The following is a 27,602-nucleotide window of genomic DNA, read 5'->3' on the forward strand; positions in this document are numbered from 1 at the left end:
GCCAATAATGTACAAACTGCTGTCTGTGCCTTTGCATTGTGTAATTTCTAGAACCTCTTAATGACTCAAGTTCTTTTACTTGTAAATTATTGGTAACATAAAACAAATTTGCAGTCACACAACACATATGCATCACTTTTAATCCACTTCACTCTGTGACCTTTCTGCCAAATTTGCATTATCTAAACACCAAAAGGAAGACCAAGAAAACGAATTGCATGCAAATGCAGTTTTAGGACTTCTCTCATCTTTGCTATCACACTTTGCCCCCTCAGATATACAGCAGCATTGAACCATGGTTTGATAGTTGTGTGACCAAGGCACATTTCGTCTATTGTTTATTCGAGAAAGAAACCTGTTGGGCAGAGTCATTTGTGTGGGAACCCGTTTCCAAATCAAACAACAGAAGAAACAACATATCTGCCTGAAAGCTATTTGTTTCATCCGCCAATCATATTTCCCTTTGCTTCACCATGTCAACATTTGCTTCCTCTCCTTCATGTCTCTCAAGTTTCAACGGCTTGCCACCTTCCTGCTCCTCAACAACACACACACACACACACACACACTCCAATCCTCGATTCGTCTGATCTTCCACCCGTCGCTGGGTACCCCTCCTCTCTCTCTCTCTCTCTCTCTCTCTCTCTCTCCCTCTCTCTCCCTCTCTCTCCCTCTCTCTCCCTCTCCCTCCCTCCTGCCACAGTTGTCCTCACATATTAGGTTCCACCGTCCTAAGAGCCTCTGGAATCCCGTGCACTTGTTTCTTTTGCTCCCTGGAAAGAGCATACAGCAGGAAGAAGAAGAAAAAAAACACATAAACACTTAAATAGATTAAAATAGATTAAAATAAATCTGAAAAGAGAGAAAGAGACTGTGAGGAAGAAGCTGAACATCAAGCCGCCTGCTGTTTGATGCAGCTACACTGAGCGTTTCCCTCTCCGCTCTCCAGCTGACTGGTGCAAGGTCTGCTCTCATGTCGCTCAGTACTTTATTTATCTCTTCACAGTAACTTGAGCGTACTTTTACTAATTCCACTCAAAGAGGACCTCTGTGTACATTACTGTATGCTGGCTGACACACTGACGTTTGGACTCGGAATTTGGAGCTTGTGAAGAACAGAGGCGACCAATGTGGGGCTCAGGTAAGATTATCACCGACTACTGAGCGATGCAAAACCACCCACAACTCTGAGCATTCCTCCTTTGATCACCTTAAAATGAACCAAGAGGTGGATAAGCCAGGATCCCCTCATTATTGCAATATTCTGAGCAGAAACAAAGAGCGAGTGACAGTCTTCGACGAAGCTTTGAAGGTTTCTCTCTTTGATGAAAGTTAGGGCAGTCTCGAACAAACGTCAGCACTCAGTGTCAGACAAGGAGTTTGCACTTAGACCTGGTCTGACCCCCGACCTTTTACATACATCATTCATTGGTATGATGCAGGGAAGGAATGATGGAAGAAGGGAGGGTGAAGAGAGAAAGAGTTTAGGCTTAAATAAAGAGGGCACTGTCTGTGCACTTTCTGACATTCCTGGCCAAATTGTTCTCTTATCAGCATCACAGCAGGATGGAAGAGTTTGGCAGAAGCAGGAGGAATAATGAGCAATGTGTGACGAAGTGTCTTAATTCAATATCTACTTACTAGCTTTTCCTGAGGCTTTAAACCAGTTTCATTGTCTTCTTCCGTGTACATGAAGTTGACTCATGTGATCATGTGACATTCAACCCCATGTGATTATAGGTGGTCCATAGGTTGTAGCACCTGTCTCTAATCTAGTTAAAAGCTCCAGAAAAAACGAGTTAGAGGATCCTTAAGTTTTTTCCAACGTCAAGAATAAACTTTCACACTCAAATTGAAAAAATAAAACTGCAGTTTTGAATCAAGTGAAATCGTTTTCTAACATGTAATTTTGAGGATGTTCTGCTTTATGTATGATCTGCAGAGCAAACTAAAATATTTAGAGGGACGATTACCCTCACTTTGCCAGGACCGGAGAAAAACACTGTCTGTAACTTTACATCATATCGACTCACAACCAAACAGAGTTTGCTGCTTTTAAAGTGTGTTTAGACCTGAGAATAAGTCCAGATGCTCTGACCACAAAGCACAAAGAGCAGAACAGTAAAATGAGTCAAATTGAGTGAAAATATTGTTATCCGTTTGTCAAGAAGTAGTTCCCATAATTTGATTGTGCAGTGCAATATTAAATCATACTTGTCACTTTAACCTGTAAGTTTATGATTCAACACAATGCTTAAAGTTTCGGCCGTTTTACATTGTTACACATGAAATGAAGACTTCACTAAATGTTGGCAGGACTCCTCAGGACTCACTGCTAACGATCAAGGCTAAAATTAGAGTTCAACAAGCCTGTCGACACATTCATGGCCTCCTGGGGCAGAATGAAGGAATGACAGGATGATTGAGGTCACATGCACATAATCACACGCACGCACATACACACACAGGGCTACTGACTGTACAGTACTGCGCACCTACAACCCATGATACCAACTTCAATCATCATATCTATACTTTTTAATGCAAGAGGAACGTTTATTTTTGAGTGACAAGAGTTAAATACTCCCCCTCTCCTGTACTCTGCACTGTACTGCTAAACGTGGTTGGACTGTTCACCAGAGAGCACGCTGCAGCATTAGCAGACATTCAGTTACTGTCCAACATCGTCAAAAACGAGTCCATATTTCAAAAACACAGAGTCTCTTTGCAAAATGTTATTTTAATTTATATTTCCTGTACAAGTTTTAAGTTTTAACAACTTTATTATTATACCACATTATGCTTTGCTTTGAAAAATCACAATGTGTGTTAAACAATGGTACAATAAGAGCTCAGTCCAAAACCCTGACGAAAAGCTATACATCAATCAGCTTCTTTTTTTAAATTGTCTAATAAACAAGCCACGATGTAGCCAGACAGTGTTTGGCAAATAGCAGGCAACCACTTGGACAAACAAAAGCCAAACTATACTCTTTTATAGTTCGACAACTCCACTCATTCCTTTCCAAGACTGCGGTAACATGAGCCGTGAGTTCAAAACTCTGGTAACCCCGTTCTCCTCGCTCAGAGGCCATCCTTACCTCGATAACACTACTTTCGGAGCAACAGAAATCATGGCGGCTGACGGCACCACGGCTTAGCATTCTGCGGCCCACGTTACTGCAGTTTCACAAATGTGTAGTAAACTACGGTGGCGTTCAGGTCATGTAAGAAAAGATCCCCCGAAATGCTACACACTGGCTGCTTAAGTGCTCTGTTATCTATCAACGTGGCAATAACATCTTTTAACCCAAACACAGGGTTTTTTTCTCTGAGAAGTCTTCTAATTAGTGAACATCTTAGAGCCTTACCATGCATCACTAAAGAGACACACATGCAGAACGGTGTGTCACCCGAGTCCAGTGGTCCGATTACAGTTTCCCATGGTGACATCCATTAAAGTCATGCTGTGGCTGCCCCTTCACCCTCAGACAGCCACATTAGCACCTGGCCCATTGGCCACAACAATACACCTACCTGCATTATTCAGCCCGACTCAACTAATGAGGGAACCTTATCCCTCTCTCACACACACACACACACACACACACACACACACACCCCATCCTGGGTTCACACAAACTTAAACACACACATCATTATCTGATTCACTGTATGTATTTATTGACCATAAATTATGTAGAAGTAGATCACTTCATGTTGCTTAAAGCTTGAGGTCAAGCTGCATTATCTTGTGGGTCAGCGCTCTCTGCTTGTCAAACAGCTGTCTGCATGCTCCTTCATCCTCCTGCTCCATCACATCTTCCACATTTCCTCTTACACTTTCCTCCTCAGTCAGTCTGTGTTAACCTCAATCTCTCCTCCCCTCCCTCCAATGCTTCATCGAGTCTGTGAGGGCAGGTTTCACATGCCGTCGGTGTGAGGCGCAAGGCAGAGTGAGACGAGGAGAGACATAAGAGAGAAAAAGGGTGACAGAGGGAGAGGGTGAGCAGAATCGACAGCAGCATTATCACTCTGCCTCCTCATTCAAACACCCCAAGAAAATGCTCAGCACAGACTGCTCTCATTGGCCAAGCCTTCGGCCAATCGCGGCACAGGAATGCAAGGTGCCTTTAGGTTATACCCAACCACAAAATATGAGAGAGAGAGAGAGAGAGAGAGAGAGAGAGAGAGAGAGAGAGAGAGAGAGAGAGAGAGAGAGAGAGAGAGAGAGAGAGAGAGAGAGAGAGAGAGAGAGAGAGAGAGAGAGAGAGAGAGAGAGAGAGAGAGAGAGAGAGGCTGTGGTGCAGAGGTTCATTCAGTGAAGCAGGGCTCCATCTCAGCTGTATTCTCTGGTGTTCTTCCTGCTGGAGTGAATATATAACAGTGAATATATTACAGGCTTCCTTGCAGTAAATTGAGTGTGTGTTGTGTTGCAGTCGGGGCTGCTGCTGTGCTCCTCCTCTGGCAACAGCTGGCTGAGCAAGAGACGCGTGTCGAGATCTGAAGGAGAAGCATCTCACGTGGACGAGGGGAACGGAAGAGACAGTGTCGGGATGCAAAGTGAAGGTTGCGATGTTGGGACGTCTTTTTTTGTCTCGCTCTGAGTTTTGAGAGCCAGAGAAGTGGACGCTTCAGGTTTGAGTCACATCCGTAGCTGATCGAGGGACAGAGCAGTCGAGGAAGAAAATATCGTTTGAAAGAGAAGTTGATGGTGGACATCTACAGGATGCTCTTGGGTAAGAATAAATCCTTTCTCTCTTTGCTCATATTGATCCCATTGATTTTTTTTTTTTTTCTCCTGTTACATTCCTCTTCTGCCAAGGTGATCACTCATCTCTGGCACAAACTTTTGGCTGCATACCCTGCTGTCGCCAACTTAGATGCGTCTTAGATGATGCGTTTACTTGATCATTTAGTCATGATTAAGAAAAAAAAGGACCAGTGAATGATAAAAGGGTTGCCCTCCTGTTGCCCTCATAAAACGGCATTCTTATTAATTTGTGTGTTAATGAATCCTGCTGTAATCACTTTTATAATGTACGCATATGCACATATACAGTGGGCCTTTCTTAAAAATAGCTTTTATAGCTTCAAAAACACTGAAACAAACCTTTTAGTTCAAATGTAACAAAATAAAAGATGCAACAAATTTAACTTTGACTTGACCTCAGACCACTCAAAGACTATTATGTATATAGATACAGTAATATGTAAATGAGTTTTACTTATTTGACTTATTTACTCATTTAGTTATTTTAGTTCAAGCATGTTGATGTTTATCAATATATAACCAATATATTAATATTACAGAAGAAGCTGCTCTATGTGTTCTGTCTTATTCAATTAAATACACAATGGGGCATTATTGCAGAATTAACCTAATAACATGCACATCGTGTACAGGATATTTATTAAAAGATTAAAACGTGAATTCTTTAGATTCATTTATTTTTTATCAACATGACGCAGTTGTCACATTTTCAGTTTCAACATCTTGTCACTTTCTGAATATTAATGCTTGCTTCTTGTCTTAAATTTGATGAAGTACAATGACCGTGTTGAATGTACGTCTGTGTTAACTAAATATTTGACTACTTTATTTTGGTTTGCTTGTTCTTGCCCCTGCTTGAGTCTTCCTGTGATCCGAGTGTGAGTTTGAGCTTGTGGTAATCCCTCCCCAGAGCTGAAGCTTTAACTCTGTATGCATTAGACACGAAACACACTGACACCAGATCACAACAACACGGGACGATAGGGTTTTATACACTGTATTAGTTTCCTTTAACTGAGATAGAGATGAAGGTCCAGTGACCGAAATAGTGTCCATGAAAGGCGATGACGGGGAGAGTGTTGACAGGAATAGATGGAGGAACAAACACGGAGACAAAGTCTACTCTCCGTCCGTCCATCACCGGAGAAATCTCTCCGTCCACCGACATCGAAATACTGTATTTCTTTAATGAAAAGCCAAATTCAAATACGTCGACACAATCAGCACTGGAGTATGAAATAAATGTGCTAAAGCAGGCTCATCTCCCTCGGTGCAGAACAGTGTGGAACGCAGTTCAGTAACTTAGTGATTTCTATGATGAATATTTCAGACCTAGAGGTTTGAGGTTTTTATTTGTTTAAAAATGGGCCAAAGCTTCTTCTAGTCTGACGCAAAGACCTCACTCAGCACGATGAAAGAAAACATCCGTGGCTTGCATCAGTGTTCACTCAACCAGTATGAAGCAATCCATACACACAGAATCTCCCCACTCATCAATGTTCTCCAAAAGAATCACAGGTGCATGTCATCTCTGATCAACAACATGACCTTTGAATCGAGGCAATTCAGCGAGGGATGAAAAGTATTGACATTTAAAAAAGAGAAATGCACCTGTCACTCTGTATGTTTGACAAACTGACACATATTTCATACGTCTGTGAAGCCGGAAACTAAGTCAAGGAACAAACCAGCAAGAAGGGAAGGTCAAATAGCTCTAAAGCGCTATAGTTATGTCGACCATATACAGTCTGTCCTCACTATATAGAGCATTTGTCATTTATTCAATATAAAACAACCTGTTTATCTAGTTAAAGAGACTTATGTGACTATTATCTGTTAAACATAACGGAAAAAGATGATTAACTATTATCAGCAACTCAAAACCTCTTATTGGGCGGATAGACGGGTAAACACGGGTGGACACGTTTTCTATTCACTACCGACAGACAACATCAACCGTGACCACAATCTTCATCTGACTTTACGCTGGGATCAGACTACATGAGCCGGATATTGGCCCAACCAATATGAGGGCCACCTCATGATGTCACCAAAAAAAATAAAACTGGAGTCAAAGACTTTTTTTGTTTGCCAATTTATGTGTCCTAAGACCCATAAGAGCACAATGTGGTCCTCTGCACACAACTGTAAATATGGTGGAGAGAAAGATGGATGATGTTGATGCTATCAGGGCGATCTGGGAAATCAATCGGCACTCCTTTTCAATTACCTACAGTGTGCATGTGCAGGCTACAACATGTAGTTTACTGTTACTCTGAGTCAGGGCATCGCCAAAGTTATTACAATCCATATATGGGCGACATGGATGTGACAAGTGAATTCAGCCAAACGAGACGTTTTTTCTCAAAACAAATACTTTGATATATTTCTGTCATCGGGGGTTAATCCTCTGCGTGATCTGGATATCTGGACCGTGACAATCCAACCAATAGTTGTAAAAAGTATGTGTATCAGGTTCACGATCACATCAATCATAACAGTCCTACAGGACTGTATCTAAGAGTTTTGGAAGGCAAACTATCTTGTCCTGCTCATATGGGTGTCTGATCACAATATGTCCATATATGTTGCTTTGGAAGGCAATGACAAAGACATATTTGTCATTTAGTTTGAGGACTTGCTGACCATAGCTATACAATGAGAAGGCCTTGAAACCTGCTGCACAAAACACTTATGTAATTTACTGGTTTTAAGGATGCCAAAAATGGCAAGAGGGCACATGAAGTCTCTTTGTTGTGCTCTAGGTATGCACACCATAGCTGCATAGGCCACCAGCCTGACTCTAACCCTGCATAAACCAAGACCAAGCTACAGCATAAAACCACACTCTGGCCTTCAGACTCCAATCAGCTCCCAAAATGTAGCCTGTGATTTCAGTTTCTGCGGGGAAAAACACAATATGCTATATGTAGATCAGCTGCATATATTCTCTTTTTGTTCTGTTTCGATTTTGCTGCGAAGATCAAGTGTGAATTGCGTTTGTGTGCTCTCTATTGTTTACAATCATAAGGACATGCACCTGGCTTCTGTTCGTCTGATGCCATTGTTCTGTGTGTGTGTTCACCCTTTTGCACATGTGCCTTTGTGTGTTTGCTTGTGTACTTTGCATGCTCGGGTTTCTGTAGGTCTGTATCTGCAGTGATGTGTTCTTCCAGCTCCCAGCAGGTGTGTAAATGCTTTGACACAGAATAATGATGTGGGGAAGGACTGTAGGTCATGTTGACATGATGGATCTCTTAATGGTTCTTACTCTGTATGCTTTCACGCGGTAGCGCTCTCAGTTTGCCTCAAACTGTGCTACATCATGACCGCTGTATCATGAAAGAGAAAGCTGGCAGCCAGGTTCAGGTTGTTCCGATGCCTCCCTAAAGAGGTGAAGCCTGAAAGGAGCTACAGACAGATATTCACAGGCCTCTTTATGAAACAAAGCTCTCCAGGATCCAACATGGTAACATTCACGCAACTACCCATAACTCAAAGCCACAGATGGATTATATTAATTTAACTTGTCTTAGAAGTTGAACAAATAAACTGCTAAAATCAAATCTTTACTGTTTACCAGGACAGTATGTAAGTCTGTAGCTTAAAGGGAAATTCCGGTATTTGCGACCCTTTGATCTTCATATTTTTGTCTATTGTGACTATTGCTTATGATAATATTTTAGTCAATGTGGATTGAGGCAAGCTGAGCTAACCTTCGACAGACTAAAGCTAGACTTACATTAACACTAGTGTTTGAGGGTGTGTTAAGTCAGAATGCAAGGCTCATGGAAAGAAGCAAGTGAACAGATGCAAAGTCTATACTGCACGAACTGAGGCAAAGCTTAGCATGAGTTGAACCAGTCCCCCACATTAAACAACATAACATGTTATTTGTCCATGCCCTTCAGAACGACACATAGCAGCCCTTTCTGATCTGATGAACACTTGGTTATAGAAAGGTCGTGATCATGGTTTTTTTGTTTAAAAGTCTGACGGTTGGAAAAGGGAAACTAACAGCGACCTCCTGTGTTAAAGTCCAATGTTTTGTCAACCCATCCATCCATCTTAACCGCCTCCATATGTAGACTTTGTCATAACAACATCACCTGACTTGCTCCTGTCATAGTTACTACGGCCTCTAGAGGGCTTTAGCGGTTGAGTGAAAACTGATATTGTTTATGGTGCCCTTGCTGAAACAACTGATGCTATCTTTCTTCTTGGGAGAATAGTACCAAACTGTGGATGTGTCCAACATGTATGATAGTTAACATGTAGCATGTGTATGTGTATGTGCTTTGATTTACTTTTATATTCTACACATCTCTTGTCTGTCAGTTTGTATGTCTTGCATTAATACTAGTCCATATAACCAATGGCTATTTGATCGTATATGGTCCTGTAAGTTTATTATTATTACTTTCAATATCATGAGATAATGTTGTATACGTTTGAGGTGGAGGAAGGGAGGGAGGGAAAGGGAGATGTGGATTATATTGTCAATGTAATTGCAAAAAAAAGAACCATTCACGACCCGTCTTCCTAACTTAATGTCTTGGTATTTGTGTAAAAACAAGACATGACATGTAGACAACCTACGGGGACGGCAACAAAATAACCCAGAATTGTTCATTGGGATGTGACATTTTGCATGTGCCAGCCAAAGGTTAACCCTTACAAGCAGCACACCGGATGTACTGCTTCCTCCACTTTGATGTTACCATGAGATTTACAACATGTAAACAGTAGAGTATATAGTTCAAACTGTGTGGAGAATAACTGCTTTCTTCAGTCAACAGATGGCATTTGTTTCTGTACATTAACCTGCAGGTTAACATGGCTCTTTACCTCCTCTGGTCACCTTGGACTCACCTCAAAACATGCGGCTCCCTCCCCCTCCTCCATGCTTTCCTTCTCTTTCCACCTCACCTTTAGAGCATCGCTCATTCAAACTACCAACGTTTGTGTGTGTGTGTGTGTGTGTGTATTGTCGCCTGTCCCCGGCTTATAGGTTGAAATAGCTGCCTTTGACTTGAGGGTAAGCTGAGCTGCAGTAAATTGGATTTCATGCTCAGTCCTTCACAGCAGCAGTATGCGACACTAAGACAGTGCCGTCTTCCCTCCTGCAATCACGACAAAGTTAGCACTCTGTTTCTTTAAAGGTTAGATCCTCCAACACAGTTGCATTCCATTTACACCACCAGGGAGAGAGCTGATTTAACAAATCCTTTCCCGTGTTTATTTTGCAGAGAACTTGTTATAAGGTCACCTGATCCCAAAATGTGGCAGCGCAGCACTCCTTCCACAAATCAACAAATAGGAGTCACAACTCATTTGAACAGACGACGATCGTAAACATACTAATGGTGTCATCTGCTACCAAATGGTGATCAATTCATTTTTTTACATTGCCTTGTGCACAAAACCTGGGGCAAAGACAAACAAGAACACAGTGGATCCAGTGGTTTTTGGGTTAACAGACCCGCTGCTGCCACAGAGTTGTCTCTGCTGCAGTGACAACGACAGGGTTTTGTCAGGGGATGCTGGCGGCTAATCTGCCACATGAAGCTCATTTCAGAGTCTTCTGTGCACAGCAGCCCATTTAGATGCAGATGTGAGGCGGCTGGCATCGTGTGTCCTGTAGTGTGGAGCTGGAACTAAAGGTGGCTGCATTTCTTTTTTTATTTTCCCTTTTTTTTCGGTGGGGCCCTGCAGTGCTTCTGCCTCTCGTCAGACATCATTCTGTTCGACAGCATGTCACCCAGCCTCCTGTCCCATCATGGAGCACAAAGATGGAGGCAGCCAGGGAATACAGAGAGGCTTCAGCGACGTCACTGACATTGACATTACCTCTGTGATCATTAAACCTAAATTGGCTAAATGAATTGCCAATTTGAGAGGCCTTAGTCACAGCATATTGGAGTGTGCAGGCCTGTGTGTGCACACGTCGGGGTTTGTGAAATCTACTGTGATGATAAGATTCTGTCTCTGGTTGTTGTTGTTTTTCTCTCTCTGCGTCGCTTCATTTCTGTCCAACTACCTCTCTCTCACAATCTACACAAAAATTCAATAAGCTATTACACAGACATTGATCTTTTTCTCGCCCCAAACATTTGCAGTAGAAAAAAAAGACAGTGAGATTCGAGGCTGGGTGAAACAGCGCTGTCTGTTCATTTTACTGGAGAGAAGGAGCAATAGAGGGAGAGGTCTGGATTTATAGAGTTTGGCATCACTTTAACACTTTAACGCTCCTCAGAATGTGTCCAATCAATGCGCACCCTCCCTGCGTGGTCGGCGTTGAGGAGTCGTGGCGTACACTTATCTGATGTCATTGTAAATCACTCAGGAAGAGGGTAGGTCAGGGGCTGTTGCTGCTACACTCACACCGCATCAAGCTGCTGTGGAGTGGTTCAGAAAATGACCCTGAAAACACTGTGTGCCAGCGTGAAATACATCACTCTATTGTGAGCGCCTGCACAGCAAATGCAGATTTATAAGTAACAGACATGACCTTTAAATTGTTATTTGCCGTAAAATGAGCTGCGGATTTACCAGAAGGGTGTCAGGAATACGCTTCACGAGCCAAAGAGGAAGCACGATGATGATACCTCAGAGCTAATCCATGAAGCTGAAACAGGATTGTCCCACATGCTCTGTTAACCACATGTTTAATTATCTCTCAGACATTTTCTACTCTGTTTTTGTAATAGTTTTTTCCACAATAACTAGATGCAAGGAAGAATGTCACAGGTACTCTTGAATGTTTGTTACAGGGTAGGTCTGGTAATATTCTGTATTTTTCTTCATTAAATCCCACAGAAAGACCATCAATTAATAGACCCTAAATAGTATCAGTGTAGCTAAAGCCTGATATTTTGTATTCCTCTGTGCCTCAGAGCTCCAATGTTGTCCGAAAACACATCAATCGGCCACACTTTTGTCCAGTGACATGTTCCTTTACTACCACGAACCAACTGACAGGCTCTGGGGCTGAGAAATGAAGCCAACGCAGAAATTCCAAAAACTGCAGATCTTTGAATGGCCACTTGAAGCTGGCTCTTAAAGCAGGTCAATCCCCACGGATCCCAATTTAAAAATGTCAAACTTTACAGGAGAAATAAAACAGTTTTGGTCTCTATAGCTAATTGGCCACTGACATGATGGGGAATTCAGAACATATTAAAAGATGGACTAACACATTCATAGTTTGGGACTTTTCATGGGATTTGTTGTCTTCAAAAATAGAATATCACCATCCCTATCCTTCAATATTCACAGCTTTAAACACAGGAATAAAAAATACCTCAAACTTTCTATGATACTTATTTTACACTCATTCCTCTGTGATATCTGGTGTTGAGACTTCACTCATGCCTGCATGTTGATATGTTGGTGTGAACTAAGGTGTGTTATTACCGCTGGTTCTTCACTCAGCACAAACCTTGCTGTGGTTGGTTTGGAGAAGTGATAATGGCCGCCATGTGAGCTGTGGGCTTCATTGCATGTCTGAAGGACATTTAAACCATGACCTCCACTTGTATACGTTATTTCCCTTCTACCTTCTGAACTCCCTACTTACTTACCATGCGAGATATGCAGAGCAGCCACACGCACATGACAATATCTACAGCTGAGCTTCAGCTGCCACGGCCTCCCAAGGACTAAGGCAGTCTGAAGAGGAATGCCAGAAGGAGAGACTTTCCCCTCCATCTATTTTTGATCCTGACAGCACATTCTTTACGTCTCCCCTGCTGTCAGTGAAAGGAGCCTCCTCTGCTGTTCCCAAAATAGCCTTTTCTTCCCCTCGTTTTGACAAGTGACCAGTTTTTCTTTTCAAATGCAACAAAATTGTGAAGCAGTCATCACAAAGCGTTGGCAGTGAAGGATGACGATTGCTTATAATCTCAAAAGAAAAGATTATACAAATTCTCTGAAGCACCCTGCTGGGTTTTTTTTTACGCTAAATAAAGAGAACTACAGGAAGCGGAGTGGAGAGGAGAGAGTAAAACAGAAAGAGGATGAGGAGGAAGAGGAACAATACAGCGAAAGGAACTGGTGCTGGAGTGAGGAGAAGCACAGACGAGGGATACAGAGCCAGGCAGACAGAATAAGAGACCATGAAATGTGGATAGAAAACTGTGCTTGGCGAGAGAGAGACAGAGGGATAAATTGAGAAAAGGCGGATATCTGCAGCACCCCAGCTGCGAGGCTTAAGGAGCTTAGCCTTCCTGTCCATCACATAAGACTCCTCAAGTGCAGGCATTCACCACTGCTGAGCTACTGCTGAGAGAAAAGTGAGCAAGAGAGGTGGAGAGAGGAGAGGTGTGGGTGGGTAGTGGGGCTCAACATGGGAAAATGATGCAGAGGGGGAGGGTTCAGATTGAGAAAAAGGGGAGTAATATATTCATTTTAATGGTGTTTCAGTTAAAACTGGTTTCACAGCAGGCACTATATATATGTATATTATACATTTAATGAAAAAAGTTTGACATTTTGGAAAGAAAACTTGGTTCATGCCAGGGGTGGACTGGCCCTCTGGCAACGCCCAATCATATGGATGAAGCCCTTTGGGCCGAGTGCCTTCATTACAGTAAATAGCGCAGCTGCCAAAAAATGGTTGAAACAAATTGTAAGGGAGGCGCAGAGAAATTACAGGCCATAAAAAGACCTTCAGGAAGCATGGTCTGGGCATCTGATGCTACGCCACAGAATGTTTTAAGAATAGTCACGGACTTCTCAGACCCTTTAAGCAAACTTTTAGTAAAAATAACAAAGACTGGAAACAGGGGGAAACCGCTATCAATGTATCATTTTTGCACTTTTTGTACAGAATTACCAGACAAGATATAACATGTTAATGAGTGACCTTTAGAGGTGCTGCGAGGAAGATTTTGTTACCATCGGGCACAGCCAAGCCAGAGCCATCTGTCTCCCTGTTTCCAGTCACGACAGATGTATCTAACGCAAGAAAGCGTGTATTTCCCTAAATGTTGAACTGTTGCTTTAAGAAAATATTTAATGTGGTAGCTGTAATCATCTCATCACTAACAAACTGATTCTCATCATTATGGTCTATAAGGGGAAACGCTTGATCGGATGTATCAATCATCAGCCTTTATGCTTTCTTCATTTTTTAATCTCTTATTTCCGCATCTGTGCTTCTACCACAGGAAGTTTAAACCGACCGGGGCCGGTCCCTCCCTTCTTCAGGAGCCCATCTGTCATCCCAACCCCGCTGGACATGAAGCCCTTCCTCCAGTTCCCCATGAAGTCGCCTCATCCGGCCAGCATCGGCCTCTTCCACAACTTTAATACAGTGAGTGCTCACAGGCATATACCTGCACAAACGGCGTCTGGGATTCGTTATCAACTTGTTTCACTTAACAGAAGACAGAGCTGGTGTTGTGGTTTTGCAGAGTTATCTCCTGAGTGAGGACAAGTGATAAAGTGTTGACGATTTATACTGCATAATCCAAAATGATAAGGTGACAGCTGTGACAGCTGTTTAGTTTTTATTCAGCTGTGTAAGGATTACAGATACTAGAACCCAAAAGCACAACTCTGAGACAAGATTCAGGTATAGGTTTCTTTACTTGGTAAAGGCAGGGTCAACACCGGGAGGTCAGTCCTAACAGGCAAACAAATCAAAGGGGCATGCAAAAACCCAAGGTCGAGAAAACAGGCAGACAGGGTCGGAACAAGTGCAAGTGAAGGGACCTAAATAGTGAGGGCTAATGAGGGAATGGGCTGCAGGTGAGATGGGCGTGGAGGACCAGGTGAGGGGAATGAGAGATGATTGGGTGTAAATGGTAGGATCTGAAATGACAGGAGAGTTAGTAAAATAAGCAGACAGGATGAAAATAAACGAATATGAAGGGGAATTCGTGACAAGCTGAGTGACTTTCAGCATAATTGAGAAAATGGCCAGGCAAGTGTTTTACTGCAATAAAATAAGTTACAGCAAATCAATTGTGTGAGAGGCACAGGGCTGGATTCTCCACAGTCAGCATTTTCTGTGGCTCCTTCTCATTTCTAGATTGGGTTTCATGTGAAGGTCAGCGTGGCGACAAACAGGGAAGCATCTGCACCACACATGCAAACACAGACAGTATCATTCAGCTTTTGTTCACGCGCTCAGACAAAATGACCTTTGTGCAGGTCAATCATTCATCCTGCTTCTGCGAGGACTTTTGAGTGTGTCCACTAAAGACAGAGCACCTCAATCCAAATCACTGTGTCATCCAGTGATAGAAGGCTGCAGCTCAGCGAGTCCTTATTTAAAGCAGCCTCCTCGTCCACAGAGACTGAAAGGACATCGGAGAAGGGAAACTGCCAAAGAACACTATTTTATTCCTGCATTTTATTGTTTCAAACACAGTTATGCTCCAGTTCGGCTAGAAAGTCTTTGGAGTGCTGGACTTCAGTGAGTTACCGCAAGAGAGCTTATATCAGATCTGACTCACCAGGATTACAGGTCATTTCTAGACTCTTAAGATTCTCAGGGGTATACTGTAGGTCTCAACTTCTTGCATTGAGACACAAGCTGCACAGTGATGCAGAGGGAGAGAGGGAGACACTGTTGATTTCAAACGCTCCAGAGGAAAATACATTAACTGTCAGGCTGAAGTTTAATGTGCATCGTATTAGTCTCTGTGCCAGTTACTCAGTTTGGGAAAGACATATGACTCCAAAGTTATAATTATTCATATTTCCAATACATCAAAGCCAACCTTGATGCCATTTATTGTATTTCTTTCAAGCCATATCCATTAAATGTGTTTTTTAGTAGTTTTCATTGTTACCTCCACTGCACACACATACACCAAGGATTCATAGTGTTGGGAACGTAAAGGAGCGTGTTTGGGTTATCAGCATCTAAGAAACTAAATTATGGACATCAACTGAATTATTAATGTCAGTAACAATTATTAATGATTATTAATAATAACGGGGCACCACCCTGCGAACAGGGACCAATAACCAAACGATAAAACTAAGTCTCATAATTAGTGTTCACTCACAATGTCAGTAGTCTGAGTACTATTACACATTCAGAGTGAAAGTGAAGGTTTAAGTTCGAGCACAGACCACATATACAGTTATTATCACAATACGCATGCACAAAGTAATCACAGACAGCTGCTCGTTAAAATATAACAGTTTATTACGTTATAATACTCATGATCTAGTCAACTAATATCTAAACTAACAACTATACATTCATGAGCACGCTATCTAAAATCAACAGACTATTGAAAAGAGGGGGGGGAAGTGTGTGTGTGTGTGTGTGTGTGTGTGTGTGTGTGTGTGTGTGTGTGTGTGTGTGTGTGTGTGTGTGTGTGTGTGTGTGTGTGTGTGTGTGTGTGTGTGTGTGTGCAAAAGGGGGGGAGAGCGAGGGAACAGCTCAGTGACGTGTGACGTAGTTGGGACGTGGTGACGTCTCTCATGCGCGAGACCCAAAATGGCGGAGAGCCGACAGGAGACCCGGTGTCTACATGTGCCGGTAGCTGTTTAGCACGTAGCTAGATTAGCTCAAAGCTATATGTGTGTGTGTGGGTTAGTAAAAGAGAAGGGAAAGGAACCCAAACAAAATGAAATAAAACAAGCGATTACGATCCTCTGCGCCGCGCGGGAGTACGGAAGATTGCGCTCTCAGCCAGGGGAGAGAACAGCGACTCTTTGTCTCAGCCGGCGGTTCTGACCTCCTGAACTGATGAGAAGCAGCTTCGACCTCACTGGGCGGCTCGCTCAACACAGATCACAGTTCCCAAACCGATCAGTAGCAAGCGACATATCTGTTGCACATCTTTTCCAGCTGAAACAGAAGCTGCAGGACTGCTTGCTGGGAGCAGTTAACAATTCTCAAGTCAAGTGAAGTTTGAAATTGAAGAGCTGATATTTCTTTAAGTAGACTTCCAAAGGCCTGCAGCTGCGTGGATCTCATCTATTCTTGTCAATATTGTCGTGGCTCAGGCACATATGCCGTCCCCTCTCTAACTTCTGCCTAGAAAGCTCTGATTGGCTCAGTTCTTTCTTGAACCGGGGCCGACAAATAGCTGTCAAAGAACACAACAGCAGATTTAGAGGTCTGGGACCTTTTAATCTTTCGTCTTCTTTATTAAAAAACTTGGAAGCGATGAATCCTTTCAGCATACAGTTAAAGTGCCCAGTTAACCGATAAATGAGTTGCTCTTCCTCTGAGGAAGCCTCTCAAGATGTGTTTGCTACTGCCAGCGGTCAATTACGTACCATTTCAAACAGAACTATGGGACCTCTGCTATTAAAACACATTCGTTGTTTCCACCAAGTCCATCAAGACTGAAATCTTAAGGATTTTAACTTCAAAAATGAATGAAAAAATGTGAGATGATCTTGAGCGTCGGAGATTTACAGTGTTTTAGATATCGGAATATTTAAGAATGAAGCTGTAAATAAGCCCAGATATTCATGTGACACAGTGTACATTTCTGGTTCAACAAAAGCTTCACTGTTTGAGAGAGGAGAGAGTAAAAGAGCAGACAGAAAGCAGACGAATAGGTTAATGAGGTCATAACAGTGGGGACAGAAGCATAGAAAGAGATCATGATGAGAACAGGTGGTAAAAGAATGGCAGCAAAAGACACACAGTGAGGCGCAGGGAGAGATCGACATGGAGAACATCCACCAATAAGAGATGGACATGACAATGAGAGAGGGGTTTTTATTTTAACCAAAGCTTGTTGACACGCACACACATCGGGACACAGATAATCATTCACTTTGATACAAACACACACAAACTGTCATGAATTCACCAACACACAATGTTGGAACAAATGTACACATGTAAACAACAAACTTGGAGGTGTTACAGAGGGGTGTACATAGCCAGATTAGTGGCTTAGCGAGGTATGTTGAGCCTAAAGCCAGAGTTTCCTTTGACGTGAAAGTGTCCTTATGCTGCAGACCTAACCTGGTCCGGATCACTTTATGTACCGAGTTTTTGATTGAAATCGGCTAAAAAGCGCCTTTCACTAATCAACTCTTTTGGAAATAGCCTTACTCATATAGTCAAAAGCCAATCTATGAGCAGTACAGATTCAGATAAATGCAAGCTTGTTGAGCCATAACGTTACATTAGTAATGCCACCAAAGGAAGCCATTCAATTACAGTTGCACAAACTCAATGCATTGCATTGCGAGCCCATTGTGTCGCACCAAACTACCCCCCAGAGCCTGATGAAGAAACCCTGGGTTAACGGGCAAGCTGATAACCACCATAGTGGTACCCATTATCTCTGACTAGGGCTTTAAGTTGTTTCCAGCAAGCTCAGACAAAGAAAGCCTGGCTCTGTCAAAATTGCTTCATGGTAAACCCCTCAGGTCTCCACATGAAAAACAGGAAACAAGAGAGAGGTGAACTGGAGAAACGAGTTAGAGACAGGAGCAAAAAATTACAAAAACAGGCTAAAGTCTATAAATATTCCGAACAATGCATTCAAACAGGGTTAAGTTTTCAGACCAATGATACCATTTCCCCTGGTGCATGGAGCTTGACAGTGTAAACAGTCTCTCCTTTGGCAGCAGACGTTCACAGTCTGAGCAGGAGATGAGAGGCAGAGTAAAACCGCAGTGTGCTTTTGGCTACTTAATGAGGGCAACACCCAGTGCTGTGGTTGTCGAACTCTGCCAATGGGCTACGAATCACAGGCTTGGTTGTTTATTTTGAAAAAAAAGTTACAGGCTGAAATTTAAATTTGGCATTTCATTTGAGATATTTTTATGTCCATGACTTTGTCCTATTTTAACTCTTTAATCACATTTCTGCAGTTTTACAACTCAGGGTACTGATTATTCAAATACATCAAAATGTGAAATTAAAATTCCCTTCAGCCAAATTTGAATGGGCTTTGATCTAAAATACATTTTTTTTTATCTCTTATCAAGGTGCTTCACAGAAAATATCTCAATTGATTTGTATAATATTCTGGTATGATGTTTTGAAAAGCAGAGGTTTTATAGCACACATACAAAGTACACAGTTTTGGAGCTAGGGGCTCTGTAATTAGGCCCTTCTAACCCCGGCATGAATTGAAGCGTTTGAACGGCACCCAAGAACTCCAGCTGCTGCTGTGAAAACACACATCATCCTGTCCACATCAATCACTGCTCCCTCTTCAATTCCCTCTTCTCCACTCTTTTTTATCTCACAGCTTCCTCCCCCTTCAGCGGCTGTCATTCACCTGCACCTTTCCTTTAACACCTTTCTCTCTCATCCAGAATCACTGGACTGCCGTTAGGAGAACAATGGAAGCACTGCCCTCAGCTTCTCCTGTGTTGAATCTTTGATGTGACCTCTGGCTTGTCTGTCCACAGATGGACCCCGTCCAGAAAGCTGTGATGACGCACACCTTCGGGCCACCTATGGTGAAGACAAAGCGACCAATCATCTCCTGTAACGTCTGTCAAATACGCTTCAACTCAGAGGTATGAAACCTTAAACACTTCAAATGAAGGATTCGCTTTTACAGCAGCTGGCACAGCGGGTCTGTCAAGCTTTGGATTCCTAAAAAATGACAAAGCAGTGTGCATGCGGTCGTAGTATGAGTGATGTTTGGCATTAAAAGAGTTTGGAGGACCTTGTCTCTCTTATAGCCGTTACAAAACCAAAAACACATACGCAAAAGAGCAGGAAATGAATTAAAGTGTGTCTATCTGCCAAATGTTAGCTGCAATGTTAGCATGTCCGGCTAACTAACTTACTACTGACAGTAGAAACCAAGCATGTCATTAATGATGTGCTTGGTTCCTTCTCCAGCTGAGCCGAAAGAGAGCAACAGCTGACCTCCTGTTGGCTCCTCTCACACACGAATGGGCTAAAATAATCGAATCGTACAGCTCGACTTTCCAAATGTTATTGGAACGAATGGATAGAATTCTGAGAAAAGAATACCCTCATTTTTGTAATTTCAGCTCCCAAAATCAAGCGTTGCTTGCTGAAAATGAGAATGAGAAAATTACCAAGCATTATGAGTGGTAAATCTGCAGCCGTTTTAATTGTAAACTGGGGGAGGGGGAGGGGGGCAGACCTCAGCAAACAGTCAACCCGTCACAGAGCACTGCACCTGCACTCGTGACGAATTAAGTTATGACCTGAAACGTTTGCTGGCTGAAGTCAAAGTTATTTGGTGATTGACTGTACAGCTGGTGCAGGTGAGAACTTCACAGTTTCTCAGCTCCAATTTTAGCCTGTCCAGGAAGGGGTGGGGGGTGGGGGGGGGGAGGAATCCTTGCCTGCTTAATCTATTCTTTGACTGTCCAGTATCATTCCTTCTGCACTCCAGTATCAAGCGTATGGTGATGTTGTGTCAAAAGCAACTAAAAGGACAGCAAGCAAGTTTCAGAAAGTTTGCAAAACCTTTATTTTAAGTTTCCTGAGCTGAATTTGTTATGCAGTCCAACTAATTATCTGAGTTTGACGAATGTGTATTCGTCAATATTAAAAGGTTTTTACAATAAAAAAACACTGATATTTCTGACCTACACTGTAACCTCTAACCTAAACACGAGTAGAAATCAAGCGAAAGCCTGACGTACAAGCCTGGCTAAAAATATAAATGCATTCCAGTGATGAAGCGCTAAATACTTGCACTCTAAATGCAATGGTGTATAAAGGACACAGGCAGGGAGGAGAGTCATCTGAAACTTGTGTAACTCTGTGAGGGGCCACTTAATTATATCTCCCCTGCTGAGACTTGCATGTTCCCACATGGTCTACATGAGCATGGAATACAGAACATGAGTGGGGGCTGCTTACAACATGTTCATATTTACATACCGTTTGGGTAAATATGAACGTGCATGTGTGAAAACGCATGTGTGTATGTATGAGAGTGCTGGTGTCACGTCTGTGAGATGCAGCGGGATGTCTAATACTGAGCCACCTGTTTGTTCCGCCTGCTGTTTTACTTGTGAGCCTCGGTGTGCATCTGCTCCGCTGCAGCTCTCCAGCACTTTACACAGTAACCTGAGAGACTGGCAGCTTAAAGCACGGTGGGCATTCTTTAATAATGAAGGAATACTCTGCTTACAGTACGGTAGTTGGCTTACTCGCGCTGTCTGGGCTGCGCTGCAGCAGTTCAAAGGCAGACAAACACTCATTATCTTTCATCAAGTCTTCTTCAGGTCATACGAAACCCAGAGTACATTAACAATACCAACATTTATCTTTTGTGTGCATGTGTGAGGGAGGCAGGGAGACAGGGGTTAAATGGGGTTACACAAAGTGAAAGAGGCAGATTGCTTGATAGCGGCCACTCAGACAAAAGGTGCTTCTCACTGCTACTACGCTGCAGCCACACATGTGGCAATCATAACAATGCAATTCATTTCTGGCCACAGAGGACAGATTAGCCTGCCAGTGTTTAGCTCAGCTCTGCTGCAAGGCTGACGTCACACCATGCTGCATTAGCCATCGTCACCACTGCAGTACCATACTGGACACCTCTCTCTCTCTTTCTTTCTCTTCTTGTTCTTCTCAGGCCCAAACCAAACGTTGTTTCATTCATGTCTCCGTCTGTTCAGCAAGGGGGTTTGCTCACCATTTTCCTGTTTTCATTTTTCTGCTTCCTCCTCTGTGGGGTATACAGTATCGTCTGTCCCCTCTCCTTCTCTCCACCTTCTTCCCGCCCCCTCTTCCTGTCGCTGCTGCCAGTACCCCGTACAGTCGATTTTCTAGACCCAGTCTCTCTGCTTTCTGTGCCTGTGTTGCTTTATAGATAAAACATCAAAGCACATCCTGCTAAGAGAGAAAGGGGATTTCAGGGACATTCACTTGCTCTCATTTTCTCCCTCTTAAATCCCATCTCTGCTTCTTCATTCATCTTAATTCCCATTTTCATAGGCTCCTTCACAGCTTTTCTCAGTCCATTTCGCCTACTACGCCCAACATCATTTCTATTTTATTATTCTTCACTCTCCTCAAGATCGGATGCGTTCATCTCTTTTACATCTAATTGTTGCTACTGCATCCCACCCCCACCTGCGAGCCTGTCAAGCCTTTTATGCTTGAATTGAAGGAACACCTTCATTGATTTCCTAAGATCTGACACTGAAGGTCACAGGAAGAGTGAAAGCATCAAAGCTCAAGCAGAAGGAAAACAACTGGGAGTTGAAGAATGGCAGAGGAAAATAAGAATAGCAGCACAAAGTGTGAACTACAAAGAGAAGAAGGAGCATTAAATATGTCTTTCTCTGCTGTCATTTGTTTGTGGAGTTGTAGGGCTTCATCTCCTTGTCTAATTGCAGGGCTTTGGGTCGCAGCAGTCAGAGGAGTTGGGTTACACAGGCAGAGCTATATTTGCCTTTCTGTCATCACCAATCAGGATGAGGGCTATATGGGTAACTAACATTGGCACTTAATACCTCAGGCTTACAGAGACATCGTGGACACGTCCCAGTGGTCCCTTTGCCTCAGTGAAGCATCCCAAAGCCGCAGAGTCCCAAACATTGAGGCCTACTACCGGTCACGCGCCTTATGCAGGTCCCTCAGCCTTGTTGTTGACATAATGAAACCTATCTTATTCTGTATTACTGAATTAGTGAGGAGCTTACAAGAACTACAGCTCCCTCTTTCCTTTGATTTCATCAGATGCTGACATGCACATATCTGGACTTGAAGGGTAACTGCGATTTCCCAGCCCAGTATCTCCAGGAGTTACTTCTGTATTGGATGTTTCTGCACCTTTCCAGTGCCAATGTTTAACAATAAATAGCATAAAAAATAGGGTTTAATTTCATGAAAATCTTAATGATCACAACTTTAACACATAACTCGTCAACCACTCTGACAAACTGAAACCCAAAGTCTACAAACGTACTGAAGATTTACTGAAAGGTCCATTCTCTTCATATTTCCTATTTTCTGACTTTAAACCGATCCAAGGACAAGCAGACAAACACACACTTATGGTCTTCTTGATTTGCTCCATTTTTTTCTCTCGGCAGCTGACAACTGACACTGGTTACCCACTGACCTCCAGTCCATTTTAAATAATCCCACACTTAATAATCACCATGAGCTCAGCGGGCCAGTTCAGTGATTACACCAGTAGTGAAGGAAGACGAGAATATTCTGGAGGGCTAATCTTCCCTGACAAGCCTCATCAGCACATCAGACCTGCAAACCACAAGGCTCAACAGCCCTTTACTGTAATGCACCGAAAATGCAGGGTGCCAGAATATGTTTCAGAATTTGTCAGTAAATATTGAATTATCCTGGGGAACAAAAAAGAATAATGGTTTGCTTAGTTAAACATGTAATAACTCAGTTTCTACTCTAATGGGTTATGACACACATCCATACAACCATCATCTTTAAATGATGGTAACTTGATGATAGCTCAGCTGCAGATCTTTGGAGTTGATATGTTTGGTTCATTTCCTGTTTTTCAAACGTATTGAACCTACATATCAATGAACATCTGAAAAGCCCATCTTCAGCTGATAAATTCAACTGATTATGACTGTAAAACTAACCAGACGAACAAGAACAAAGAAGACAAACATGTAAATATAAAGCTGACTGGCAACAGAAAAGGGCATATAAATATCGGTCCACATGGCAGTGTGTGTGTCACTGCCAACATGGTGATCAAAATGAGATGGAAATATGAATCTAGCCGTGCAAAATCAAATCCATTAATTCATGTAAACCTCTGATCTTGTTATTTTCCCAGAGCCAGGCTGAGGCCCACTACAAGGGGAACCGCCATGCTCGGAGGGTGAAGGGGATCGAGACATCCAAGACAGCTCGTCTCCAAGAGGGCGACAAGCAGCACCCTCCCCTTACTGCTTCGCCCTCCCCAACAGGCCCCTCGCCATCTAGCCCTGAGCCTGATCCTAATATGCAGGGTGAGCATCACCTGTGACATATAGTGTTACACACACACACACATACAAAAATCTGTCTCAAAACAGTGAAGATGCACAACACAGCTGTTGTGTAAAGTGATTAAGTTAACCAGAGAGCAGTGTTGGTGCCCTGGTTTCTTCTAAGAAATGTGGTGTTAATATGATTTAATGAGAACTTGCAAATCTGATTACCAGAAAAGAAAAAAACATTTATTCTCACAACCTGCGTACATTTCTCTGATCTATACAGATCCAAAGATCTGACTTCATCGCACAGTTCTATATGGAGTTGAACTATGACAGTAGAAAAAAAACAGATGTTAAAATTGCACAGGTGTGTTTTCGTCCTCAGAGAGGAAACGTTATTTTCACACAACAGGGTTGAAGAGTTAATTATATGGTTGACTTTCCACAAATTATTCACCAACCTAAAAACTTTGTGCTGTTTACAGATGACATCCAATCCTGTCCCAACTCTAACAAGTCACCGCTGACTCCTCGTCGACTTCCAACACCCACGCTGAGCTCAGATGCAGGGTGTCCCCCCTTGACTTCTGTCAGCACACCTGTGCCATCCTCTCCCTCCCCCATCGTGGCCCTCAGCACCCATCCTGCTGATCCAGCAGCGGCTGGTCTTCCTGAAACCCCGTCCCCAGCACCCAGCACTTCTTCAGCGGCGTCAGAGGAAGAGAAAGCCAAGAAGCTTCTCCACTGCTCCCTGTGCAAAGTAGCTGTTAATTCCCTCTCACAACTGGAGGCACATAACAAAGGTAGGTTAACTCCAACACGGCTCTGTGGGAGTGCACATATTCGTAGGTCCATAACACCACAGAGTATGCACAATCTTGGAGAGAAATAAACCTTTACAAACGACAGCATTATGCACTCTTCAAAGTAACTTCAGAAACCCTGAAGGCCTTTTTAAAAGTTGTGCATTTAATCTGCATTTTAAAGATGGTGCATTGGTGCCACTTAGTGGCAGGATTGCCTGGTTAAAACACTGCATGGTGTCGATAAGTGATCTCGCCTCCTACCACCTACTGCACTAAATATTGTCGCATGCAGTAAATGCACCGACAGGAATACCCTCCTATTTCAAATGGATATCATGACATTAACAGCTGTACAGTGTGTTCACTTTTTAACAAACAATCTCACCACAAGGTGAGTCAGTAGCTGTTCTGGAGGTCACATAATCCTCAGAGTTTTCGTAGTTGTCATGGAATTGCAGATGTTCAGATTTCCTTTTTTTTAGCACTTAAGGACACCTCCATGTTTGCTGAACAGATAGGTTCAAAGTCCATTCTCGGTAGCATGGCCTTAACGGCCAACATATATTTGACCCTTCTTATTATTGTTTCCAGGTACCAAACACAAAACCATTCTGGAGGCTCGGAGCGGACTGGGACCCATTAAAGCATACCCACGTCTTGGTCCTAAACCCAGCCTAGAGCAGGGAGGGGAGCTGTCTTCTGACCCCAACACTGAGGAACGCACCTTCCACTGTGAGATCTGCAACGTCAGAGTCAACTCAGAGCTGCAGCTTAAACAGGTGAGAAAAGCCACACAGAGATCCAAAGACCCTGAGTGATCCTATAGCTTTCCAGCAATCTCAAAATCCAATAACACTGCTTTCTCACTTCATGTTTCAGCACATATCTAGCCGGAGGCATCGGGATGGAGTTGCAGGGAAACCAAATCCTCTTCTCAGTCGGCACAAGAAGCGCACAGACTTTATGGTAAAAACTCGTTTTTTCTCCCATATTCCATCGTCCATATTTCTCAATTTCAAATAATTTAGGTTTGAAGGGAACTCTTGCATGCATTAATACATCTACTTCCATTTTTCCTTGATCTTTCTCAAAGGAACTTCCAAAAACTTTGGGGGCCGGACTTTTACCAAATCCTCTGGCTGTTGCCGCAGCAATGGCAGCCGCAGCCTCCTCCAATCACCTGGCACTACGTTCTTCTTGCCCAACCTCCCACCCCCATCACTACCCCCATCACCACCCCCATCACCACCTCCTACAGGGAACACCCCTCAGCCTGCTGAGGCCCGCCCCAGGTCCCATCCGCACCACGCATGGGCCAATCCTCTTCACTCCTTACTGACGGTGAGAGAATGAGGACGAATCAGGAAGAAGCACACTGTGAAGTGGAGGCCTGCAGCCATGTGCCATCAAGAGCCAAATCAGCTGGTGTGGCTCCAGCTGCTGTTTCATTACAGCCTAATAAAAACAGTGAACATATGACTCTTCATGGTGCATACTGTGGTTGCAGACCACTACTGTTACATTAACAGGGAGAAGCAGAGATAACGAATCTCAGACATTTCAAAGAGACTGTATGTTTCCATCCTTTCCAGCTTCCCTTTATCACTCAACTATCTGCCAATCATCGCGTAGACTGCAGGTAGTTTGAAGAGGAACTTCAAAACAAGTTTCTATCAAGCATGGACTTCTTTGACCATCCTCCAATCTGCAACTCACTAGTTATCTTCATCTAACATCATGATCCACTGTATCTGACTCAAACCCTACCGCTGTCATGTTTTAAGTGTTCACCTCTGCAAGGATTCATTACATATCCAAAGCCTCGATGTAATCAAAAACACGCCCGCTGGGTTAAATATAGTCGTTGCCTCTGATGTTAGCTGGTACCATAATGTAGCTGTCACAGCATCGTGGATTATACCACTGTAATGTTTTGTTTTTGAGGCCTATAAAGAGAAAAGGTACCATCATTTTCCGTACCATTTCTGCAGTTGGTAAACATTTTTCTGTACTGTATGACTACATTTTTGGCCTCATGGCCTATTTTTACCTCTGTCGGACAGAAACAGGAAGTCAAAGAGGAACAGCAAAAGGGAGGGAATTCCGTCTTATGTCTTAAAAATGCTCTGATGTGTACGTCAACCACATTCACAGTTTGGTAAAGGTAGACTTCTTGTGAAGAAGTAATTGCAACTGGTGCACTATGCAGCTATCAGTGTTTAAAATACAGTGAGGTTGTAAAAAAACAAAACAAGAATAGAATGAGAAGAAGCACCAGTGATGTTCTTCATTCTCTAGTGAAGGTCAAGATGTAACCGCCTCCAATTAAATAGTTCCCCTGATGATTCACCAGATTCTTCCTGAATGGCCACTGACTATACTGTGCATTAATTCCCACAAAGCACATCGGTAAAAGTCTATGGTGAAAAATCTACATCTACAATGGCTCAAATACATTTAAAATCATGATCCATCATTTTCATCTCCTCACTGACAGACAGGTTTCAGTGTCTTCATGAAATAGTTGCAACACTGTGAGCACAGCGGGAAAATGTATGAGTTCAGTAGCAGGTCTTTATGTGCACATTTCATTTTACAGACATCACAATCCCATACGAGGTGTGTGGAGAACAGTGGGATGTTAGACACCAGCAATATGTTACAGAAGGAAAAGGACCACATACTGTATACACAGATGAGTAGTTGTATGCAAAGAACAAAACACAAAATGGTAGTAATATAGGCTTGTAGTGAGATAAAAATGTTTAGTTTGTCTGCTCTGCCTTGTGTACATTGACCCTACATGACCCCGAACCTTCCCTGTAAAACTGTCACGATGGCTTGTGAAACATTAGGGGGGCGCTTTAGGAAACGGAAACCGTAGCAATACTTTAAGCACTCCTGCTAACTTCTCTTGTGAACTGCAATAAAAACAAAATGTCTACAAATGTATGAATTGTTGTCGAGGAGAAGTGTATGAAACATTACTGTAAATGTAGATTATTTAAAAAATGAGAAAAGGTACATGTTGGGGCTTCCCAATTGTTAACTTAAGACAAAATCATGTATAACATTAAACTGAGTTTATGGTTGTAAACAATGTTGACGAGTGATTTTTTTTTTCGTTCTTTTTTTCCAAATGTAATGAAATAACAATAAATCAC

General features: G+C 42.8%; 1 protein-coding gene across 1 annotated transcript; it reads left to right on the top strand.

Moving 5' to 3' along the window:
• Window positions 1-1,078: 1,078 nt before the first annotated feature.
• Window positions 1,079-27,524, top strand: LOC306775148 (zinc finger protein 385A-like). Its single transcript, XM_079265431.1, has 9 exons — window positions 1,079-1,141; window positions 4,440-4,739; window positions 13,945-14,090; window positions 19,130-19,240; window positions 23,491-23,665; window positions 24,118-24,435; window positions 25,030-25,217; window positions 25,318-25,404; window positions 25,532-27,524. Exons 2-9 carry the CDS (start codon window positions 4,712-4,714, stop codon window positions 25,775-25,777), a joined length of 1,299 nt encoding a protein of 432 aa, XP_079121557.1. The 5' UTR covers window positions 1,079-1,141; window positions 4,440-4,711; the 3' UTR covers window positions 25,778-27,524.
• Window positions 27,525-27,602: the final 78 nt, after the last annotated feature.

This window comes from Melanostigma gelatinosum, assembly GCF_949748355.1.
Source record: "Melanostigma gelatinosum genome assembly, chromosome: 3".
Taxonomy (NCBI): Eukaryota; Metazoa; Chordata; class Actinopteri; order Perciformes; family Zoarcidae; genus Melanostigma; species Melanostigma gelatinosum.